Source organism: Epinephelus lanceolatus, chromosome 23 (assembly GCF_041903045.1).
Source record: "Epinephelus lanceolatus isolate andai-2023 chromosome 23, ASM4190304v1, whole genome shotgun sequence".
Taxonomy (NCBI): Eukaryota; Metazoa; Chordata; class Actinopteri; order Perciformes; family Serranidae; genus Epinephelus; species Epinephelus lanceolatus.
In genome coordinates, this window is record NC_135756.1 from 10,590,660 (window position 1) to 10,615,656 (window position 24,997).

Genomic DNA, 24,997 nt, shown 5'->3' on the forward strand with positions numbered 1-24,997 from the left:
CACCACTTACTGTACATGATCATGACATCTGCTGCCTTTAATCCTAAATTACATGTATTTATACTTAAATTTACAATAATTTCAATGAGGTTTGGTGATGGGACATTTTGTTAAGCTAAAAATGATGAGCAAAAGAAGAACATGCAGCAGTTCCCCTGTGCTTATAACAAAAATAAACCCCTAATTCCATTAACTTAATTGAGTTAGTGTAATTCATGTGCTTATTACTCAGCTGGGACAATAATTCATAACTTTCCTTCTTTGTTATTCCCTAAAAGTAGTGTGTGACTGTTAATGTCACCCCTGAGCGCAATAAAATTAAAGTAGTGGTAATACTGCCACCAAGAGCAAGTCAACAAAATAATTTTCTGAGAGAGAGATTAAGTCATGATCATTAAAATGCCTCAGGGGATGTTGACGAGGAATATTTCTGGTTTGATAAATAGATTTAATGGTTTAATTTAGAGGTTCAAAAGAATATATGACTGTTTTCTGAGACAGAATTTCTTTACAACACTCTCCTGGAAGACGTACGGCACTACTATAAGTCAGAGTCACTGTATACTGGGAGTGTATGCAGTGGGTGACAACCAGCGCTTATGAAATTGCTTTAATCTCATCTTCCTGAAATTAAATTTATGCCGGCATCAGATAGCGTTTGTTTCTAACAATAGCATGTTCTTTTACTTGTCTACCAGGAATTTAGAAGTGTCACCACCACATGATAAAAAAAGACTCCATAACTTCACATGAGCAAAGTTTTCACGTCCTCGGTGTGATGCCACATGAGAGGAGATGCTGAGGATAAGAGGGAGCAAATGGAGCTCTAGTGTCAGGGATGGAGGGCTGATTTCTGGACGCTGCGCTCTCATCTCTGGGCCACACAGTTCTGGGAGTGAGAGCGGGGAAGCCCTCCAGGAGAAAAGTGCTCACTGAGTGAACAGCGTTGAGCCACACACTGGCAGCCGCTGCCAAACGCTAATAAGCGGAGCGAGTGAGCTCCCAACCAGGCTCTTTCCGCACTGCGGTGCCCTTTGTCATTTGGGGGGTTTTTTGTTTGAAAGGCAGACTGCTCTGTTTGCAACTTCTGAGCTCAAACATGTCAGTGTCTCAAGGAAAGGGATCTGTTAAGTGTAACAGGCTGCTGGAGAGGGAAGCTGACGGCGAGCTCACAGTGCGGACCTTTGCCCCGAGAACGTGGCCCAGACTATTATACTGTTGTGCAACTGGATGGGACGGCTGCAACATGTGTCAGTGTTTTTGTGCCTCCTTAGATGCTCAGTGAATTACAGGCTATGCTGCAATAAAAGGCCGTCTTAATGACTCAAACAGTCTTTTATTTAGTCTTTAAATCTTTACAGGGTGATTCCACCGCTCAAAGAAGTTACACTTGTCTTAGAAATTCTTCTGAAACATTTATCAGTACAAACAGTTGTCACTTCTTAAAGGAAACATCAAAGTGAACCATCAGTATGTAGAACACATTTTTAAGTACGTGGGGGGGCTTTAAAGGAATACTTCACCCCAAAATTATCATTTATATATCAATTACTCACCCCATGTAAGGATGCATTCATGAAGAAAGCATTGTTTTTCTGACATGCTTCCCGATGAACGAAGAATCCAAAAACAGAGAAAATTCTTGATGAACTTAAGTCATAGGGGTCCACGTTAAACTACAGCAAAACTATATCAAAAGATACATTTACAAGCTCTCACACAACTCGTGCAGTATAATCCAAGTCTCATTTATCTAATAGTATGCTCAGGACTTCCCAAACAGACAACCTTTTCTGACAGGGAACAAAACTTCAAGTGAGACTCCATTTACAAAAACAATAATTTTACCTCGCTGAACACAGGAGCTGCTGGTCTACCACTGCCTCAGAACCCGTGTCCACGTGGTGTTTTCCTCACGCAGAAAAGCAACACATTCTCACTCCGACCTCGTCACATATCGATGTTTGGTCATGAACTTTCCACGTTGAGATACAACGTGAAAGGTACCCTGGGTGCGTTTGTTGTTGACGTTCTGGGACGCCATGTCAAGTTCTGCCTGTTACATGCATTGTCTTCTTTCAAAATACACTTGCGTTTTGCATGCAGTTTCTTTCAAATTAAAGGCATTATATTAACAACATCGTGAATTGACATTTTTTTCCTTCAACAACAACGCACATGGTTACATTTTGCAAATGCGTACATGGTTGAGTTTAGGAAATAAGAACAGGGTTTGGCATCTTACGGCAAGTGAACCCCTGCCTCCCGTGTGAAAGGTGCATTTCCCCCGACACCTGCAGCCACAATTAAACAATAACAGCGACTGGCTACGTATCATGGTGACATGAAAGGACAGCTTTTTTTGTCGATGTCTAACGCGGAGTGAGACCGGGTTGAGAAAAGCGGTGGCATGGTGTTGGTGTTGGGTGTTCATCCCGGCACTTGATAAAAAAGCACTCCTTTTTTTAAGGAGGTGCTCCATGTGCGTATGTTTCTATGCCAAAAATATCTTAACACTTTCATGTAGCTAACATAATGGTACATTAGCAGAGGGTTGATCACACAGTCAGCAGCAAGCCTACAAAGCGAACAGTGATAAAAGCACAACACTCACCAGAAACATCAAGCGTCTGCCAGCCAGTCTGCTCCCAAAAAATTAGCTTTTTGGTCTTTGTCGTGACAGTAGTTAAGCTCAAGAAGCGGCAATGACATCCCTAGCGCTTTTTTGAAAAGTTCAGAGATGTTCAAATAGGAGTACTCGGAGTGTCGGAGCATCCTTAAAGACAGGTGCTCGGCGCAACACTTTTTCTCAAGGCGGCTGCGTACGCTGTCATTGGGAACAACTGAAAAGAGATGCCAGTGCTGAGGGGAAAAAAACGCTGTGAGGAATCAGGGCCTCGATCTGTAGTTTGTTTGTGTTATTGTGTGACTTTGGTGAATCAGAACTAACCCCTAAAACACCAAAGTCACACAAGAACACAAGCAAACTCTCTGATCAAGGCAGCAGTAAACCAGCTACTCAGATGATGAAAGGAGTAAAATTATTGTTTTTGTCAGTGGAGTCTGGCTTTGAAGAGAAAGAAAGTGCTGTCTGTTTGGAAAGTACTGAACATATGACTGGAGTAATGAGACTTGGATTATACTGCACGAGTTATGTCAGAGCTTGTAAACGGATGTTTTGATATAGTTGTGCTGTTGTGAAACACAGACTTCAATTCAAGAATTTCATCTGTTTTTGGATTCTTCATTGACTGGAGGCTTGAAAGAAAAACAGACTTTTCTCCACGAATTCAACATAACACGAGGTGAGTAGATGATTTACAAATGGTCGTTTGGGGGCGGTGAAGTATTTCTTTGATGGTTCATTGCAACATCAAATGACTTGTTGAAACAGATACTTCTTGCAGTGTAGAGTCTGGAGAGTCGGTCCACCTCCAGCACGTTTTGGCGAACAGACACATTTTCCTGGAAGAATGCTCCTCAGCTGACATCACTTGTATCCCCATTCAGGGAAGCACCAGCACCACAGTAAGCCAGACCCAAATATGATCAGACAGGAAGCTCTATAATTTACCCAGGTTACAGTAAAAGTCGTTTGGACCGTCCAGTCCGCCACAAGGAGGGGGTTTAAACTTGGCAGCCGCTCCACCTGAGATGGAGAGATGGCTAGCCAACACATTAGCAGGGAAATTCCTCCTCTGCTCCCCAGTGGAATTTTCTCTTTACCGTCCCACATGGGCCTGTTAAGGTACGAGACCAGGAGCAACCAAAAGGGAGGGAAACCTGAGCAGGGCTACCTTGTGGGACATTTGGTCCGCTCATACATGTTTTATTGCAGGAGAGCCTACTGGACGGAATAACTTATCATATAAAACTGTCTCCACAATCTCTGATTTCCTCTTTTCTCTCTCACAGGAACAAGTTTTTCACATCGACTCCAGGACCGAATCTGGAAAAGGGCGGTGCTCCTTCAACCCTCAAGTGAACACAGTCTCCGTCATGCTCAGTAGGTGCCTCCTACAAAACCCCCAAAAATTATTACCAAAAATAAATTAAATTTGAGTTTTATTTATTTTTAACTGTGACCAGCAGCTCTATAGCAGAGGTTTACACATGCCCAAAATGAGATACCCAAACCTGAACTGGCCCTAGAAATTTGTTCCAAGATCCAACTGGACCTGAGAATAAAAAGTATGTATATCATGGGACCAATTTGCGCTAGAGATTTAACAGACCTGACCCAGTGCATGTCTGAGAAGAGACAGATCCAAGACCCAAATGGGTTCTGGGTCTTGCGTCTACTGTAAGTGGCTTAAGACTGTGCATAAAAATTTCAATATTTACATTTTGTCAGTACGAATATGCTACACATCATTAGCTCAGTTAGTTTCTCAACATTTCAGACATGACATGAGGCTTCATGGTGGATGGCTGCATAAACGTGGAGCTCCTGGCACCACTGTGTCATTCATTTGTTTTACTTTACTTTCAGTCAATCTGCGGGTTAAGTTATATTTATCCAGCACTGATCACGCGTCTTCTCAGATCCACTGGGGTATTATGGACGAAATACATTCAATTCAATTCAATAGAACTTTATTTATCCCGAAGGAAATTCTTGTGCCAGAGAATCCTTCAAATTACAGTAACACTAGTACAGTGACCACAATTTTAACGATTCACAAACAGTAACAACCAAACAACCAGTGGAATTCCCGGGTCAGGGTCACTCACTGGGCCCAATTTTAGAACAATGAAGTATTAAATATCTGGGGAAATAAACAACTATAGAAGACAGAAGTGTTTTCAAGGACCCAAAGCAAAAAACAGTCTCAAATAGAGTAACAATAGGACTACAATAAGTACAAGAGTTACTAAAGCTAAACTAAAATTGCAGAGAAACAGGGCACGGATATGAAGTGGCACGTAGGAAGAGCGGAACAGGGTTTTTTACCTGCTGCACAGACTCTGTCCCACTGCGACCATGTCCCATGTATTTTGGCCAGGGGTGTCCAAACTTCTTTGAATGAGGGCCAGATAAGACAACGTGAAAATACCTGGGGGCCAACTGATTCCTGCATCAATTGGGTTTAAAAAATCATGCAAAAAAAAAAGTCAGACAAATGCAACCATTTTATCTTTTAATGAACTTTTACTACTTGATGCTTCCTTCTCTTTGCGAGGTGAAGGGTAAAAATGCAAAATGATCTTGCTTGATTACCCATTATTGTGTAAAGGGCCATATATGGTATATTTTGAAAGTCAAGCCAAGGGCCGATTAAAATTGGTCTGCGGGCCACAATTGGCCCCTGGGCCAGACTTTGAACATGCCTGATTTTGGTCGTCAGACACATTGATAATCAGACTCAGGTTATCAACGACCTGCAATAATAGAATGGTACCCAACCTGGACGTGATTGACCATAATAAAACCTAGACCCAAACTGTATGGGTTCTAGAACCATAAAGACCTGTACTCTATTGCTTGCTCTGTCGATCGGCCCACCCATTGGTCATCCACAAAAATTTCCCCACCCTTCCCCCACATTTTTGCTCTAGGAGGCTGAAATCTGGCGTGGAGGTCAAGTGTGTGCATGTGAAGTTGCGTGTTTGTGTCAATGCCAATTGGCTAAAAGGGGGCGTGACAATGGGGGGATGCATGTATGTACGTGGTCGCAGCTATATCAAATTCACGCCTTCATTGCTGTTCTCCAAGGGGCATGAACTTTTGGTTTTCAGTGACACTGTTGGTACTGTAATTTGATGAACAGTATCTGTGAGCCTCAGTCAGTAGCTCGTCTCCTGACAACGCCAGCCGTCAAATGTCACTCAGTATCGTTAAAGCTTAAATATCTTCACACAGAAAGTGAGGAGAATTCAGATTTCAGCTGGACTTACACATCAAACACAGACCACCAAAGGTTAAAGCAGTACCTTCTTAAGGTCAAGCCGCGCCCTCTCTTCCCTTTGATCTCTGATTGGTCGAGGAGTGTTGGGTTGCTGTTGACACGGCTAAAGGCGACACATTGCACCCTCGGCTCCGCTTTCTGACACCTGAGCACGGCCATGTCAGCAGCAGCTTTGCCAGCTAGTGAGCACCTTCAGAGATCCCCAGCAGGGAGCCTGAGGGGAGGGTGGGATAACCCTTACAGGGCAGGAAGGAAGGTACTCTGCCAAGTAGAGTCGAGGTCAAAGGCAAAGCTGTGGAGGCAGCGATGCGGCTCCGCGGGCCCCAGAGAATCAGAGGCAGTGTCTGGGCTCGATAAAATCTGCACTTCATCTCCTCGTCCTCGTGTTCTGGACCCTGTGTGGCTGTCTGAGGGCTGTCAACACTCGTTCCTTAGCAGGCCAGCTTGGATGTGGGCCACATACCCCTAATCCTCCCCTAACTTGCCCCACATCCTCCAAAACACATGGTCTGGAACTGATGGATGATGAAGTGAGAGTGGAGGAATGATAAAGAGAATGAAGCGGCTGTGGAGAACACACAGTCTGTTATTAGCAGCAGGACACACACATACTGTGAACCCATTCATAGAACAGTCTTAAAGGGACAGTTCACCCTAAAATCAAAAATACATATTTTTCCTCTTACCTGTAGTGCTGCTTATCAGTCTAGATTGTACTGTACTGTATCACCGTGCAGAAGGAAGTGTGCATCTACTCATGAATGAGACAGCAATGGCGTCCTCTTCGGCTGAGCTGTAACATTAGCTAGCTCAGCTCAAGCTCAGCTCAAGCCAACAAGCCAACAATCAGTGAAGCCATTGCTTGGCGCTCTAGTCATCCCTTCGTCTTAATCCACACGCAAAAAAATCCACAAACCACTCGATTAAGTTTAACAGTTTACTTGGAAACTCAAAGATGGTACAGAGACAGTCGTCCATTTCTAAATCCAAAACTACCCAGAAAAAAAGAGGTAAAGAAACAGGTAAAAGATATAAGAGATAGGCAATTAACTCTCTCCAATCCAGAAACTCCCCCTACGGGTGAGAGCGTAAAAAAGGGTGAGCAATTATGATACAACACTAATAGGACCCTTGTCTTAAAAGTTACAAATGAAAAACAGCATTTAGGCTCCGACAGAGGTCATTATTAGACGCCTTTTTCCTGCTGTTGAATATTATAATTTTGGTTTATATCACAATTTGGCACAAACGGCATTGCAAACGGCAGCTGGTGTTTGTGAATGTCGCTCTATGCATTTCTGAACTCACACCAAAACAATCTAGACTGATAAACTGCACTGCAGGTAAGAGGAAGAATATGTATTATTGATTTGGGTGAACTGTCCCTTTAACATTACTTCTCAGTCAGGGAAAAAAGTATCAGTGTATTCTATGTGTATCATTTTAATTGTCTGAGGGTATCACAGTAATTTGTATAAGCAATGTGTCTCTGTCTCTACAAAATGAGTTGCTGATTTGTTGTGTCTTTCCTTTCAGACCAGGAGCTGTTCTCAGGCATGTACATTGACTTCATGGGGACAGATGCTGCCATCTTCAGGAGCCTGACCAAGAGAAATGCAGTGCGGACAGATCAGCACAACTCTAAGTGGCTTAGTGGTGAGCACACAAACATTCTCTAAAGGTTTTAACTTATGTATGTTCATGTACACAAATTCGTAGATTCTTTTTCTTTTATTTTTTTTGATTGTATCCTTTTTTAGAGCCGATCTTCATCGACGCCCACCTGATACCAGACGGAACAGACCCCAATGACGCCAAACTCTATTTCTTCTTCCGTGAGAGGCTGACGGATAACAGTGGAAACACTAAAAATATCCACACCATGGTGGCCAGAGTGTGTCCAGTAAGTGCTTTTGCATGTGCCTGATTAAATCAGTAGTGAATGTTTTGTGGTTTCGAGTTGCCGAGTGCAGCTTTTGTCTGCAGAGTGACATTGGAGGACAGCGCAGCCTGGTGAACAAATGGACCACGTTCCTCAAGGCCAGGATGGTGTGTTCGGTTCTGGAGGAGGACGGCACGGAAACTCACTTTGACGAACTGGGTGAGTAAAATAGAGGAACAGGAAAACTTTACTTGTGTTTTTAGGAACTGTTCTTTACTTATCAGAGGAGAGGGTGGCTGGGGTATGAGGGTTTTTCTTTTTATGTTGACCCTCCCTGAAACTACAAATATATTTTTCTTGAGGCTCCCTGAGTACTGGAGGAAAATTCAATACCCTCTCTCCACCATTAATAACTATATTTTTTTGACACTGCACCAGCGATAGTCATGGTCGGAGGCATTTTTTTTTAATTGTCTGTCCCATTCTTGCAAACACGATATCTCAAAAAGCCTTGAGGAAATTTCTTCAAATTTGGCACAAACGTCTACTTGGACTCAAGGGTAAGCTGACTGATTTTGGTGGTCAAAGGTCAAATGTCAACGTCACTGTGACCTTGCGTCAATCCCATTCTCATGAACATGATATTTCAAGAACGCCTTGAGGAAATTTCTTCAAATTTGGCACAAACGTCCACTTGGACTTCACAATAAGCTGACTTCTTGGGTCCATTCCATTCTCGTAAAAGTGATATCTCAAGAACACCTTGAGGGAATTTCTGCAAATCTGGCACAAAACTCCACTTGGACTTAACAATGAACTGACTGATTTTGGTGGTCAAAGGTCAGTACAGCGTCATTATGATTTTGCGTCCATCCCATTCTCATGAACATGATATTTCAGCAACGCCTTGAGGGAATTTCTTCAAATTTGGCGCAAACGTCCACTTGGACTGCACGATGAACTGACTGATTTTGGTGGTCAAAGGTCAAATGTTAATGTCACTGTGATCTTGCTGCCATCCCATTCTCATGAACGTGATATCTCAAGAACGCCTTGAGGGATTTATTTCAAATTTGGCACAAACGTCCACTTGGACTCAGCAATGAACAGCAATGAACTGATTAGAATTCATACGCTCCTTATGGCAAAATAGGATGAAATGATTAAGCAATGACATTTTACACCCAAAAGTTCACAGGTCAACTTCACTGTGACATCATAATGATCTGGAAAACAATTCTCTGGCCACTATTCAACATCATAACTCAACAGAAGGGGAGACATTTGGTCAGATACTTAATTAGTGACACTAATCTTGGGTGTCCAACATGAAACTGTGCTGATTGATGTAAACTGTTACTGCAACTTCACAGATTCTCGGAGCCATACAACCCCGAGGTGATAACTGTAGTTTATATTCGCACCAAATGTAGCTAATGGAGCCAAAGCAACAAGCAAACAGCACAGAGGGAGTGAGACTTATCACCACAAAAGCTAATCTCTTGAGCAAAGTGCATATCCTCCTCATAAATCACATTATCATAAAAGTGTGTGTGCACTAAAGCAGAATATTTGTGCATGACAGCCTCCTGTCTGACCACACAAACCTAACAATATCTGATAAGCCTACACATCAAAAAAACACTACACAACAGTGGCAGAAGGGGGTTGTTGTTTTTTTAATAAAATGGCAGCAAGCCCCAGGATGCTCCTTGCCAAATTTCATACTTGTATGACTATTTATGCCATCATAGCGACCTAATATTTGCATTTACATCTTTTGCCAGAAACTTGTCCCCAAAAAGGGGTTTTGGGGCCCCTGGGACCAAGCGGCCCTGAGCTGGGGGTCCTTGATATTAGCTTGTGATGGCCCAAGGTTCAGGCTATCAGGAAATAATAATGAAAAAACGGAGCAGCAAACACCACGACGGCTGGACCTGGCTCCCAGACTACTGGAGTTGAAAAAAGCCTTGTTTTTTCATTATAGTCATGCACGCAGGAACACAGGATTTAACGCTGTTGTTTTTCTTACAGGATGTGGCGAATGTAAACTGTTTATTTTGGGGGGAAAAATTTAAATGACATGTAGAATTAAGTGATTTTGATGAAATATCACTACTTTAAGCTTGGCGGTTTTATATCCTGTTGGAAGCTTCATCGTGCATGATGTGTTCAAGGGCCATTGGGGATTTGAAAACCTGATGATAATTTCTGTTTTCACAGTTTCTGGCTTTGATAAATGGTGTAATTTTGGTGATTTTAAAAGAAAACATGCCTTTAAAACCAGCCAGCAGGATTTGGGGTTTAGTATTTGAAATAAATACAACCATTTAAAGTTGCATGTCTCTCCTCCACGCCAAAATTATACCACAGTCCCTCCTCAGTGCTCGAAAAATTATTTGACATGCCTCCCCCATTTTGCACCACCCCCACCACTCTTAAAAACAACCAACACTCCCTTACATATTACATATTTCCTTTATTTTGTTCAGTGACTTCCAAGCTCCAATTCATGTTCGTGGTCCATGAAACAAGTTGAAAACAAAACCTTGAATTTTGGAAAATACGAGACCATCCCAGTTCCCGAAAGCTCCTTATTTTTGTTCCAAGGTTTCCAGTGATTGCTTTCTCCATAAACAATCCACGGAACTCCCTCTGTTTGGTCTGGATTAAGGCTGCAGCCCTTTATCAACTTTCATAACAATTCCTCTGTTGATTTTAGTTACCTTGTATTCAGTTATGAGTATATTATTCCAGTCCTTTCTCAGCCTCAGCTTTGAAAACTCCAAACAGCTCACAGAACTTTAAACCTGCTCTTTCATTTAGTTCATCAGACCAGTCGATCTGTCAACACGTGCAGTTATTAATTCACGCATTCATCACTTTTTGGCCATCTCACCTGCAGGAGGAGGTGATGTGGGATACGGGGAGTTTATTGAAAGTATAACACGTTTGTCTATGTGTGCACATGTGTGTTTTCCCTCACAGAAAATGTGTTTTTGCTGGAAAGCGATCAGCCCAAGGGCCTGTTGGTATTTGGAGTCTTCACATCCACAAGGTAAGGCCAGTGGCGGTGAAGCCAACTGTAACATTCCTGCAGGCCTCAGTGGTTATGTTAATCACCGGCTGGATAGCAGCGGGGAGGGGGGACGTGCTCGTTAAAGAGCCAGTTACATTGAGACGTCATGTGTCGTGTTGCAGAACAGCTTAGTCAGATGATGAACTATCAGTTACAGCGTCCTGGTGGCTTCACCATATGTCCTGCGTTTTCATGTTCTTTCCTTATGATCGCAAGCAGCAGTGTGTATTTAGATGACTGAGTGCAGGAGATACATCCATAGTATACACTGATATAGACTGTGTATCACATGACATGGCGGACGGAGTATTAGTACACAGCTGGATTTTTGATCACAGAGAGAATTTCATTATTGCATTTTTCAGATAGGTGAAACTGAAGCCTTGTTTGTCAGGTTTTAGGGAAAACAGGAAGGAAAAAAGATCCCAAAAATGTGGGAAGAGCGCCAGTTCCAGTAAAAGTAACAGAGAAACACAAAGAACATAGAAAGGTAGAGGGAAAAGTCTTACCAAAATGAAACAAGGTTATGTTAAACCTTAATTGCTGTCTCTGTCAAGCAGCTGTCCATTAGTCACTCACTCTACAGTAGGAAACAGTACTCCAAAATAAAAGCTCTGTGCTGGGAATTCACTGTACTCTAATGCCAGGTTCACACTACACGGTATCAGCCTGATTTTAGCCCGATGCAGCGTCGTACCTTGTCGGCTCGGATCATGAACAGCAATGAGCGTTGGGCGCAATAATACATTGTTTCATCTCGTGTAATGTGTCATAGTAGACGACAACAGAGGCCACGTCTGGGACTCCTCACAACATCCTGACAGAAAGTCTAGCATGTTTGATTTTCTTTTTGTCGATTTCTCCTGTCACAGCCGTCTCTTTGACCAATAGGAACACAGAACGATCTGCTGCCGTCGACAACTGTATGGCAACAACACCCCAGGGTTATAGATATTTTTTCTACGGATGTTAAAACACAGAATAAAATGATGGTGTGAAAAAGCAGAGGCACTTTAGCAACCCACTGAGTACCGCCATTAGCATCAAGCTAGCAAACAATGTTACTTCTTCATAATGGAGGTAGGGCTGCAACTAAGGATTATTTTCATTGTCGACTAATCTGTCGATTATTTCTCCCATCAGTCGACTAATCATTTTATCGAAAAATGTGTTAAAATGTTGAAAATTGTCGGTCTGTCTCGCCCTAACCCCAAAATTATGTCATCTAATGTCTTGTTTCGTACTCACGCCAAAGGGTTTTAGTTCACCGTCATGGGAGAGTGTGTAAAGCTGCCAATATCTGAATGTAAGAAGCTGCAATAAGAGTAATTTGGGTACTTTATAGTACTTTTCTATGAAAAAAGACTCAAACCAATTAGTCGACTACTAAAATAGTCACCGATTATTTGGATAGTCGATTAGTTGACTAATCATTGCAGCCCTAAATGGAGGACATAAAGTAAGAAAATTTTAAAATAGCGGCTTTTACTTACCACTTATTATATTTATTCCACTTATTCCATTATATTATTATAATATTATTATTAACTTACCACAACATTAGTTTTTATCTGCTCCTGTTTGCCTTGATAAACTTCATGCATCCCGCCATCATTTCAAACTCAACACTTCCTGTATCTATTTCAAATTAAAAGCCCCTTATAACTTCGGTTGAGAGAATCCATTCATTTTCTAAACAGGCTTTTATTGTGAAACATTTGCAGGAACTTGTCGTGGAGGATTCAGTGACTTGTACTTCAAATGTTGCTCCTGCCATCTAGTGGCGCTTTTTACGTTACTACAGTAACATTAAATAATAGTGATAAGACAAGACGGGACAAGAACAACCCGATGACATCACTCACGTTGTGAAAGACGACCAGGGATGATTGATCGTGGACCAACGCGTAGTGTGTCATGTCTGTCGGCCAAGTCACGGCACGATTTTATGACCCCACAATCACCTACTCTAACATAGTGACTGTCGAAACGAACTAAAATGTCTTGTCCCACCAGTTTTCCATTTTTTTTCCATTTTTTGTTTGTTTACTTACTGTGTTTTTTCTCAGCATTAAATGTTCCCTTTCCAATTGGTCGTTGTTCCTGCTAACTCTTATAATGTGAGAACCATGTTTTTCTAGATATATGGTTTTCCTTTTAAAGCGAAGAAATTATATCATATGCTGCATCAGTAAATCTGAGCACAACGTCGACTTTCTGCTTCTATTAAAATGACGATGAACAACATTTAAACATCATGATCTTTGACAAGAAATTAAGGGACGAACAGTTTATCACATACCATCTAAACCTCTGTGGTAACTGAAGGAAATCACACTAAACAAACTGATTAAACTTCTCTCATTCAGCTGAAGGTCAAAGTCCGCAGGGTGTCATGGTAAATTTGGCGGTTTTAAAGGAACGGTCACTTGATCCATGCGCTCTGAGCTCTAATTGAGTTCGTCTGGTTAGCCCAGGATGACACTGCCACAGGCCTTCAGTTCACTTGTTACCTAAGGATCATAGAAAGGTTACAGTAGAGGAACCTGGCTCAGAGAACACAGCCAAACCAAACAGTGAGGTCCTTTAGGTCTCTCACCTCAATGTTATTTTTTTCTCCACACTGTGATTCTTCCTCTGTCTCCACTTTGCACAAAATGCTTCTGCTCCCCTTTTCAACAAAGACTCTTTTATGTGTTAAGCAATGTGGTTTTAAATGACTTAGCCAAGAAACAAGTGAGCTGTCCCCACTGGAGAGTGGCGCTGATTCAGATCCCAGACTGTATAACATCCTCAGAAACAGTCCTTGAATAACAACTGCAGAATATTTTAGCAGGGTGGGTCTGGAGGTTGTGAGTGCAGTAGGTTCCTACTGTTGTGCTTGATACAAAGTTATGCATCTCATTTCCTCAGCTCCGTGTTTAAAGGCTCGGCGGTGTGTGTGTACAACATGGCCGACATCCTCACAGTCTTCAACGGGCCCTTCGCTCACAGAGAGGGGCCCAACTTTCAGTGGGTGGCATTCCAGGGACGCATCCCATACCCAAGGCCCGGAACTGTGAGTTCATTTCTAGCCCATTCACTGGTTAAGAAATAAATGGACTGGATTTTGTCAGTGATGACCATGACATTCTTTTTAACACTTTTTGTTCCACCAGTGTCCCGGTGGAGCCTTCACACCTGACATCCATACGACAAAGGAGTTCCCAGATGATGTGGTGACCTTCGTACGGAACCACCCGGTCATGTTCAACCCCATCTACCCAGTGGGGAGGAGACCTCTGGTGGTTCGGACCAACGCTGACTACAAATACACATCGGTGGCAGTGGACCAGGTTTTGGCTGCCGACGGAAACTACCAAGTGTTGTTCCTGGGCACAGGTATGACTGTTGACAGAATGTGTATCTTCTATCAAAGTACAGCCAGTTTTGAGGGTTTTTTAAGCCTGCTATGAACAACAGCCTGTGTTTTACACTGCTTGTTAAGGTCACAATAAAAAATGCTGTCATAGAGCAAGCTCACGTATATCCTCCAAAATTTAAAAAGCAAAAAAATTACATTTTTTGCAGGTATTGTGAAAATAAATGCCATTTTTCATCGTGTTCGATTTTTTAAAAATGAGAGTCAAATTGTAAAAAGGAGTCACTCTTTTAGTGTCAAGGTCATTTTACTTTTTCAACACCCAAAGTCAGATTTTTTTGTTTCTCCAGAAAAAATAATAAGACTATTAATTGAAGTCTTACTTTTGACGTGAGCATCAAAACCCGACCGGTACTGCATTTTTTAGGCTGATATCGATGTCAGAATTTAAAGGTGTAAAAAATCTGATAATGACACACCAACTAATATTTTTTATGCCTCTGCACCAGCAACAGCTTTGACCGGAGGCATTATGTTTTCAGGTTGTATGTCCTTCCATTCCATTCTTGTGAACGTGATATTTCAGGAACGCATTGAGGAAATGTCTTCAATTTTGGCACAAACATCCACTTGGACTCCACACTGAACTGACTGATTTTGGTGGTCAAATTTTAAATGTCAAGGTCACTGTGATCTTGCGTCTGCTCCACCCTCTTGAACATGATAGCTCAGAAACACCTCAAGGGAATTTCTTCAAATTTGGCACAAACATCACAAATAGAGTAAAATTTGATGGTCAAGGGTCAAGGTCACTGTGACCTCACAAAACCCTTTTTTGGCCATAACTAAAGAATTCATACACCAATTATGACAGAATTTGGCACAAATGTCTGACAGAATATACTGATGACATTTTATATCCAAAAGGTCAACTTCACTGTGACATCATAATGTTATGCAAAAACACTTTTCTGGCCATTATTCAATGTCATATCTCAGGAACAGAAGGGGAGACATTTGGTCAGACACTGAATTGGTGACACTAATCTTGGGGTCCATCTTGAAACTGTGCTGATTTTATAGATTGTCTGTGCTGCCAGGTTGAAGATGTGTGTGAAGCATCTACATTTCGCCAAAAATACATTTAACACCTTCTATTGAATTCCTTCAAAGTCTTCACCACATATATTATATGAGTCTGGGGAGACATTTATGTATGAGAGGCACACAGCTGTGATAAGGATGCCTTAAAATAGCTTTAAAGAACTGTGACCAAAATATGTTCTAAGCAGGATATCTATAAAGCTATAAACAACTATAAAGCAAGGAACCTGTCTTTCTGTCTTTCTATGTGTTCTTTGCATATCTCCAGAATTCCTCATCCAATCTACTTCACATGTGGTGGGTGTATTGCTGGGGACCTAAGGATGCACCTTGAGTAGATCTGTGGTGTTTTCTTTGCCATATAAACTTATAACCAGGGAGGAACGGAGGCCGGTACAGTCCACTACTCTTTACTGCTAAAAGATTTGGTGCCAGTGCGCAGTACCGAGAAGAGGGTAAAGAAAGAGAAGAGGGATCTGACGAAACCTGTTTGTTAAAGTTGGAAAGAGAAGGTCTGAGCTTGGTTCACTTCAGAGGGGTCTGAGTTCTCTTGGAGTGTTCACATATGCGCAAAAAAAATACAGTTAAATACAGTTTTTCTGCTGCACTTTCTTCAGCTGATATATACACCTGCACAGATGCATCTGTCATGAGCTCATACAGGCTCGTAGGATTTATTAATCTAGCTCTAATGAGCGTGTCACCGAGCAGTCACAGTCGCCTTAATCCTGTAACCAGACAGGTTGAAGAAGTCAGTGAGGTATTTTATGAGTAAATGATTGTTGAGCGGAATCCTTTTGCCACAGCTGGTCATCAGATAGACAGATAACAGAGGGGATAGTACACTGTGGGCGTGGTGGCACATTTGAAAACACAGACAGCGTGATATAGCATGTAGCTTACATTATGTCACAATTAGGCCATAAACAGGGCAATAAGACAAGGTCCTTAAGATAGGATCTCATTTTATTGAATCAGGTGAGAGAGCCTGCAGGTCTTTACCCTGTTTGTTTTAATCAAATGTCAGCCTTGATGTTAGAGCTTGTGTTTTTAAAACTTCCTAAAACTATTAAAAGTGTTTTATCTCGCCTCACAGGCAGGAAGTATATAGAATTATACCTCTTGTTTCGGTGCTCACAGTGTGGTGGTTAAATACAGTAGAATAACATGTGAACACGTGCATCTCCACTCGTGCACAAGCATGTATTTGCATACTCCTTTTCTCTCTCTCTCACAGCTGCTTGTGTTTATCAGACAGTCTCTCCATTCTGTTTCTCCTGCCTGGATCTCTTGAAAAAAAAAAAAAAAAAAACAGTGCTGTCCAACAATATCTGAGCCCCCCGAAATGCTGCTTTGTCTGAGGGAGACGCTCTTATCACGCATTTCCAGGAGCTGTTACTGTCCTCCCTCACTCCGCTGCTCCAGCTCCCAGGACCAAACAGCTGTATTGATGATGCTTGTGTTGCATGTTGCCCTTTCCGTGGCCCTTCTCCGCCCCTGCGCGGGCTTAAGAGCTTCCATTCCCACTCCTGCCACAGTTGATTCTGCTGTGAAAACCAGCTATCGTGCCTAATTCAAAAGCAAACATGGGCAAAGGAAAACAGAGCAGGAGTTTATTTTTTTCCCCCAGCAGTTGTATTGTAGTTTCTCTGTCTGGGCAGTCTTTATTGAGTGTGTGTATCTGTTTCACACGGTTGTTTTATGTGTGGTTACAGCTCATGACATGTCTGCTCTCTGCCCCCCAGACAAAGGTACAGTACAGAAGGTAATTGTGCTGCCAAGCAATCAATCCCTGCATGAAGATCTGATCCTGGAGGAGCTGGAAGTGTTTAAGGTCAGCTGTCTGTTTTTCTCTCCTTTCTTCTTTCATTCCACTCTCACTTTCATCCCTTTTCTTTCCCACAAATCAGGTGGTGGGGGTAGCGGGGCGGGGGTGCACTTGGCCACAACACAAAGGCCAAGGGCAGACAGACAGAGGCACGGTGGTACACAGGAGATAGATGTTCTGCAGCGTAGTGCAGCGCAGAGTGATGGGAAACATGCTAACATACCGCAAGGGTCTGGTTGTTGCCCCCAGTGAACCATCACACATGTTGCTTTATCGTAGCTCAGAGCGCTAAACGTGTGATCAACCTGTGATCGGACGTAAAGGCCACAGCTCCTTTGATCTTTCACTGCACCTGAACTATAGCTGTGCTTCATTTAGGGGAGATTTATTCTCAGTTGAACGTATATATTTCCTTTATAAAGATACATCTGGTGAGAAGCTGATCCTGGATGGGTACGGTCTCTGCTGTGGCTGTTTTAAATTGTCATTAAAGGAATACTTCACCCTCCAAATGACCAATTGTGTATCAGTTCCTCACCCCATGTTACGATGAATTAGTGAAGAAAACTTTGTTTTTCTTGCATGCCTCCACTGTGAGCGAAGAATCCAAAAACTGAGAAAATCCTCAATGAATTGAAGTCATAGGGGTCCATGTTTAACAACATCAAAACTATGGCTCTGTCTACACATATACAGATGTTTTGAAGAAAGGATATTTCCCTCCACGTTGTGACCTCCCTTTCAGAGTTTTAGTCCACTAACACAGAGTGGAGCAGTGTGTAGGATTTCGTGGAATCTAGAGGATTGTAGATTGCCACAAGCTTAAGGGCCCATCCCAATACCCCCCCTTGGCCCTACCCCTAGATTTGCGCATTCCCGCGAGGGGTAGGGGTGTCCCAATTCCTTTTTGCGTGTAGGGGTAGAGGGTATAACAAGGGGTAGTGGGTATGAAACTAGCCCTTCAGAGCGAGGGATTTCAGATGCTGACTTGCCAGCGAGGGGTAGACGTCGCCATGGCTACCACCGAGCAAGAGACAGGGAAAAAAGTTGTTATTGCTTTTCACGATGTCTAGATTGGAGTTGACAGAAAGCTAGCCAGCTAGCTAACGTTACCGTCGTCATGTTGCTTGTTCGCTAGCTAGCTAGCTCGCACTATCTGGCGTCTGTCATCTGTCCTGTTCTGCAAAATTGTCAGCTTTTTCACATTATGATAACACGCCAGCTAGTATAACTATGCTGCCTCGTAATGTTAGCTGGTTAGTCCCCTGTCGTACATATCATTTCGTCGTCTGTCCTTCATCAAACAAAGCATGATGAATACAGCAAATGCGATCGGTAGGATTAACTCAACCGGAGACTCCATTGTAGATGCCAGTTGGAAATGTAGATGGCTCACGGCTTCCTGTTTAAAATAGTTACATATGCGTGAACGTAACCGACGCAGTGACGTAGTGAGTGGTGTCCCAATTCCTAGGGAAAGATTTCAACCCCTACCCCTTGTTCATTTAGAGGGCTAAGGGGTAGTGGACAAGGGGGGGTATTGGGATTGGGCCTAAACTTCTCCCAGTAAACTCCCAATTAGGATACCCGTAGAGGGTTTTGTTTTTACAGGAGCTGAATCTTTACAGAGGCCCCTTGGTCTCCAAAACAAACGGTCCCACTGATTTAAACCTATATAAAACTGAATAAAACAATTTCACATTAAAAATCTGTTGTTTTTTTTTAGAGGGACTGCTGACGACAGTGGCCGACGTGAAAATGCGAAATTGCGTTTTGCTAGCACTGCTTGGTCTAATGACTGCTTTACACTTAAACTTAGTATTACTGCACCATTTCACAGACGCACAGAGACATCTGCTGGGGCCACTGTTTTTTGTTCCACCTCAGTGTCCTCGGTTTAAAGTCAGCCAAAAACAGTGATTTCGGATTGGGCTAGTCAAATTAGTGGACAATTTTGACAAGAGGGATTGTTGTCGATGAGGAGTGAAAGAAAGCTTATGCATGACCAGAGCATGCCTCATACCTTTGTGTGTGCTCTTTTGTCCTCATATCAAAGGGGACTCAACAGTGATAAGATCTCCACTAGGTGTTTTGAAAATGTTAATGTTAGCCTGTACACCTTATTACCTTTGAGACGAGTGGAGAGCATTTTCACCTTCTAGTGTGGATGGAGATGATTTGTAAAACAAAAGTCATGTGGACAATTTTTTTTTTAAAACAGAGGGGAAAATATATCAAAAACATCTGTAAACATAAACTGAAGAATGTTGGACTGTAATAACTGATTCTTAGGATGGACATTCGCCCGGCATATAGGTCAGAATGCATTTGTCAGGACTCCAGTATTCATTCACTGCACTTTATCGACTGAAATTGAAGGCACCGCAATGCACAAGGCACTTATCCACAATAGGGAACTTAGACTAGATTTGCGAACGTGTAGTTTTTATCACGGACGCTCTTGAATACAAGTTATTTCTGGGCCTTTTTTTTTTTGTTTTTGTTTTACCACTGCCGAGATCGGTTGTTTGTTTGTGTCATTGGACTAACATAAACTCACAAAACAGTGAGGCAGTGGTAGACCAGCAGCTCCTGTATTCAATGAGATAAAATACTGTTTTTGTCAATGGAGTCTGGCTTTATTGATAGTATGGATAAGTTTCCTTTTAGTTCAGTTCCCTGTCAGAAAGGCCTGTCTGTTTGGGAAGTACTGAGCATATGACTGGATAAACAAGACTTGGATTATACTGCACAAGCTGTAAGTTTATTAAACATGGACCCCTATGACTTCAATTCATCAAGAATTTTCTCCTTTTTTGGATTCTTCGTTCACCGTAGAGGGATGCGAGAAAAACAAAGTTCTCCTCACTAAGTTTACGTAACACAGGGTGAGTAACTGATATACAAATGGTCATTTGGGGAGTGAAGTATTCCTTTAAAAAGTTGTTCCCTTCCTTTTCCCCAACATGTTCCCACCTATTCCTCTAAGATTTTGATAGAAGTAACTGTCAACAACGTCTAAAAGCTCTGAACTTTGCTCTTGTGTGTGTTATTTTTCAGAATCAAGCTCCTGTTACAAACTTGAGAATATCCTCAAAGAAAGTAAGTGTCCCTCCAACTCTGCTGACCTCACACATTAAGTGCCGTTTTATTGTTTTAATATGTTATTCATTGTCTGTGGCTACTATGTAATGCTCAAAACACAACTCTCCAGTGTGTAATAAGCCTCCCAAAGGCAGGGAAATAATGAGCCATAATTGTTTCGGCGCTCTGCCTCATTTTCCTGTCAGCCGGCCACTTATTAAGACAAACAGGGCGGCTGACATTTGAACTGTTTACTTTGCAGCAACAGCTGTACGTCAGCTCCGAGTTCGGGGTCTCGCAGGTCTCCCTGCACCGTTGCCACGCTTACGGCTCGGCTTGCGCTGACTGCTGCCTCGCCAGAGACCCCTACTGCGCCTGGGACGGACTCAGCTGCTCCCGCTTCTACCCCACCAGCAAAAGGTACACAGAGGTTTACAGTTTAAGGGGTCATTACTGCGGTTTGGTGCCGGTGTTCGGTAACTTTTAAATGTTCTGCAAAGACGTTTAAGTGTCCATTAAGGATTGATCCCTCAGCAGTGTAGTGCTGACAGGTGTTGATTAGGGAGCCCATTCATGGGGGCAGCCATTCAAAACGTTCACAAGAGTTAAATAAACAACAGCATAGTGCAGATTTTTCAATAGCATTCAATATTTCTGTTCACTTGCCATGAGAATCTCGTGAGGATTTGGGCCTCCAACACACAACAAAAGCAGCATCCATCAGTTACATAACAAATATGAAATTAATCAATGTACCACATCAAGTTGTCCTGAATGTGGGCACCAGATGATGTACAACAACATGTTAAACAAGACCAGAAAAGAGCTGGTCGCAACCTGTGAGGGCACAAAGATCACATGGCTGGTATCCCTCAGCACACACTTCAGTGTAAGTATGTCACTAATTCTGCTTTTGTTGTTTCCCTCCGTCCGTCTAGACATAACACAGACAAGGTGGTATAAGCGACCTCACCTCTGAGCCCGACACTTCTCCGGTCTCTTGAAGGACTGGCTGCGTGTCTCTTGACATTCCAGCCGGCCGCAGGTCAAGTTTAGTTTGGTCGCAGAACAAAAGTGCAGCCCTCATGTTCCTGCGGAAAATGTGTGTGAAATGTGTCAACTGTTTACACGCTCTTTTCCTCAAGCTGTTACATATGAGTGTGCACCGCCGAGTGGAATAACAGTCAGATTTTCCTCATTGTTTTGGCACTGTCGGCTCCCTCCACAGCTTTAATATGGGATGAATATATGGGTAAGAATGTTGTCTATTTGTTCTGTATTTAGCTGCAGTGTATTTATACTCAACGCTGTTTCTTCTTGTTTTAGGAGGAGCAGACGGCAGGACATTATGCACGGAAATCCGCTCACTCAGTGCCGAGGATTCAATCTAAAAGGTATTTCAAGCTGCTCGAATCAATACTTTTATTTTAGGGAAGCATCAAATGGCTGGGTTTGATGTGAAAGGTGTCGCTTGAAGGGACACCGAGAATTTTACCACAGCTCTACAGAGCTTAGCCTCTTGTAGCTATTTGTTTAGATTTTATGGCCCACAAATTACGCCGTCATCAACCTCACTACAGCAGGCGGCAAAGCTCTGATAAACCCCACTGTATGCTGCATGCCCAGCACCAGACAGCAGACGAAATTAGGAAGAAGCTGGCGAGGGAAAGCGGCAAGCAGCTATAAATCTAGATATGTTTCTCAGGAGGTCGTAGGAACCAAAATAGAGTGAAAATGAAAGTGAATACTCAACTTATGTTCATCAGGTGGTCAGAAACACAACTCCAAATGAATGCTAATGTTGCTACGTGTCAGCAGGATGTGTAAATAGGTCACTGGTTGGTAACGTATTAGCCTTAACAAATTTATAAGGTGATAATATGTCAGTGTTGCGTTTTCTCGTCACATACCGACGTAGGTCATGGACTTTCAACGTCCAGATATGATGTGCAAGGTACCCTGGGTGTGTTGGTTGTTGACACTCTGGGACGCCGTGTCAAGTTCTGCCTGTTACATGCATTGTCTTCTTTCAAAATGCACTTCTGTTTTCACAGGAAATTTACCGTTTATATTCAGTCTCTTTCAAACTGAATGCACTACGTCGGTAAAAACAACACCAGTTGACGTTTTTTTGCCTTCAACAACAGCAGCACATGATTGGGTTTTGGAAAAAAGAACAGGGTTTGGCTTTATAATCTTATGGGAGCTGAACACCCCTGTGGACTTTCGTGGACTTTCGTCACCTTAACCTTTGTTTGTGTCCCGCCGCGTTTCCCACCAATGCCGCCAAGCACCATTTAACTATAACAGCAACCGACCATGTATCATGCTAACGTTAAAGCACAGCTTTTTCGTGAGTGTCTGACGCCGCTAGTCACTGCCTAAGTGCCGGATTTCTACAACTTCGGAGTGAGACCTTGTTGCCCAAAGATCTCAGAAAGTCCGCGAGAATTTTGGTACACAAGTTGTTAAGTTGACATTACAGGAACATGGTGACGAAAATAAATGTTGGGTTAGTTCACATATTGCGCGTCAATTTTTTGCTCACATGTAATTTGTAATATGGTGTTCGGTTGTAGCGGTTAGTTGCTGTCCACGTAGAGTGACCGAGATTAGTTAGAAAAGTTATTTATCAGCATTAATCCCGACAACAAAGGTAAAGCAATATTTTCGTGTTATTTTTTAGGGGATGCACTGGTGCGTCAACACGTCTAGGACGAAAATCACTATATAAAATATTAAAATTCACTGTTATTGTTGTGTCGTTTTAACGCTCTGAGCAATAAAATACATCACACCTTCTTTGTAGCATCCATGTTGTTTCCACGTTATGACTCAAAGCTCATGAACAGCTCAGAAGAATGACTTCCCAACTCTGGAAATCATCTAGAAACCACCCAAGGAGCATGTAAATGCAGCACATGTGTTTCACACAATGGCAAAACTGTCAATACAATCAATATAAAATGATTGTAGTTGTTTACACCAAAGCTGTAGCTGCATCTTCTGTGTATTTTTGTGTTTTAACGTACCCATCCAGAGGTCTCTGAGTCCAGGTACCAACAACATCCATCACCAAAGCTCACCCAGCAACACTGGCAGGGTGCGGTTTAATGAGCGGAGAAGATTTGCTCCCCAGAGTGTCCCATTTCCTCCAACAGTTTACATCTCTAAATTAAAACGAGCTTGGGGAACAAACCATATGGCCATTACCACTAATTAGTCACAGCCCTGTCACACATCCAGCTGAGTGACGAACCATTTAGCTGCGACAGAAACAACGCAGCAAATGAGACGAGACGGAGTTGCTCCGGTGCATCGACGGTTATTTTGTCAGTCTGCGGAACCCGGAGAAGTCTGGGTGGAGTTTGGTGGTGCTGCAGGTGTCGGACTAAGCTCTGTGTCAACATTTCCCTCTCGCAGTGGGGACTTGAGACAGATTTGAGGCCATCTGTGGGGTTTGTGTCTGTCAGCGAGTGACGTCTGAAGTGACTCCCTTGACTCTGTGTGTGTTTGTGTGTGCATGTGTGTATGTGTTAGCCTACAGGAACGCAGTGGAGATGACACAGTACGGCGTCAAGAACAACACCACCTTCCTGGAGTGTCTTCCCAAGTCTCCTCAGGCGTCTATTCGCTGGCTCATTCACAGAGACAATGACAGGAGGAAAGAGGTCAGTTTGACATTTAGAGAGGTCAAAGGTCGACATCACAGCCCGTATCTAACAAGCTGACATGGCACAACAAAAACCCCTTCAAGATAAAATGTGCTTTTCATGTTTTGGCTACGTCGTTGAAATATTACATCAAACATTTAACATGTCATGGCGATCAAATGAGCTCACACGCTTGATCAGGACTTGTTACGCCTGAGGAATGACACAGAGAACATGGAGCGTCATACAGATCAAACATCCTATAGGCCCAGACTAATGACTGGGATCTCAGCGGGGGAAATGCTTTACAAATATTTGACGAGATTAGATAAAGCTTGGCCCGAGTGCGCCTGCATGAAAAACCCTTTATGGATGGAGCTCTCACCTCAGTGGAGTAGATTCAGAGTAATGGCTGTTTTATAGCGTCTCCCCGTGAGAATAGAAGTTGGCCCTTTAAATAAATCACTTTAGTTTTATGGTGTGTAATGATCAGAGTCTTTTCCAAATTAAGGCCAGGCTGATTTTAAAGTGAGAAAGGACGAAGCTGTTGGATTTAGAGTGTCGCCATCGATTTATTTTTAAACTGAAGGCACATTTAAAACTTTCAGCACCTCCACTGTGACGTCCATTTCAACTCCTTTTTACACTTCTTTTCGCTGCATATCTTCAGCAGCAGCCACATTTGAAATGTCTTCAGAAGATGTATCTGTCCTAGTGAAGCATATGTATTAGTAACCTGACACGCCAGATGGTTTGTTAACACATGACCATCTGAGAAGCTGTCGTTGGAATCTGTTTGGAAAAGGACTGGCACTTTCAAAAATATTTGGCAGGTGATTGGATGAACCATCTGTCCGTCACCGTGTATCATGGACCATGGATCTATAGAGGAGCTGGATGCAGTGTAAAAAGCAGGACCCATTTCACCCCTATGGACGCTCAGTGGTGTATGAAGCCAAACATTCAACTGACACATATAAGATAACGATGGCAAAGTACACTTCCGTTATGGTGGCGCCGTCCTTGGCTGAGGCCTCACTGGCTCTTGGAGAGAATGGACATTTAACTTTTGCAATAGCACTTTTGCTGCTGATGTT

The 24,997-nt window shown here is 42.7% G+C and overlaps 1 protein-coding gene across 1 annotated transcript in view; it reads left to right on the forward strand.

The window, feature by feature from the left end:
- Positions 1–24,997, forward strand: part of sema3c (sema domain, immunoglobulin domain (Ig), short basic domain, secreted, (semaphorin) 3C) — a 72,650-nt gene that overhangs the window by 43,078 nt on the left and 4,575 nt on the right. Inside the window, exons 6-17 of the mRNA XM_033614596.2 lie at positions 3,916–4,006; positions 7,446–7,565; positions 7,670–7,812; positions 7,896–8,010; positions 10,780–10,849; positions 13,784–13,928; positions 14,029–14,251; positions 17,081–17,169; positions 20,224–20,265; positions 20,510–20,667; positions 21,574–21,641; positions 23,788–23,918. Coding sequence (XP_033470487.1) covers positions 3,916–4,006; positions 7,446–7,565; positions 7,670–7,812; positions 7,896–8,010; positions 10,780–10,849; positions 13,784–13,928; positions 14,029–14,251; positions 17,081–17,169; positions 20,224–20,265; positions 20,510–20,667; positions 21,574–21,641; positions 23,788–23,918 — 1,395 coding nt within the window. The remainder of the gene's footprint in view (positions 1–3,915; positions 4,007–7,445; positions 7,566–7,669; positions 7,813–7,895; positions 8,011–10,779; positions 10,850–13,783; positions 13,929–14,028; positions 14,252–17,080; positions 17,170–20,223; positions 20,266–20,509; positions 20,668–21,573; positions 21,642–23,787; positions 23,919–24,997) is intronic.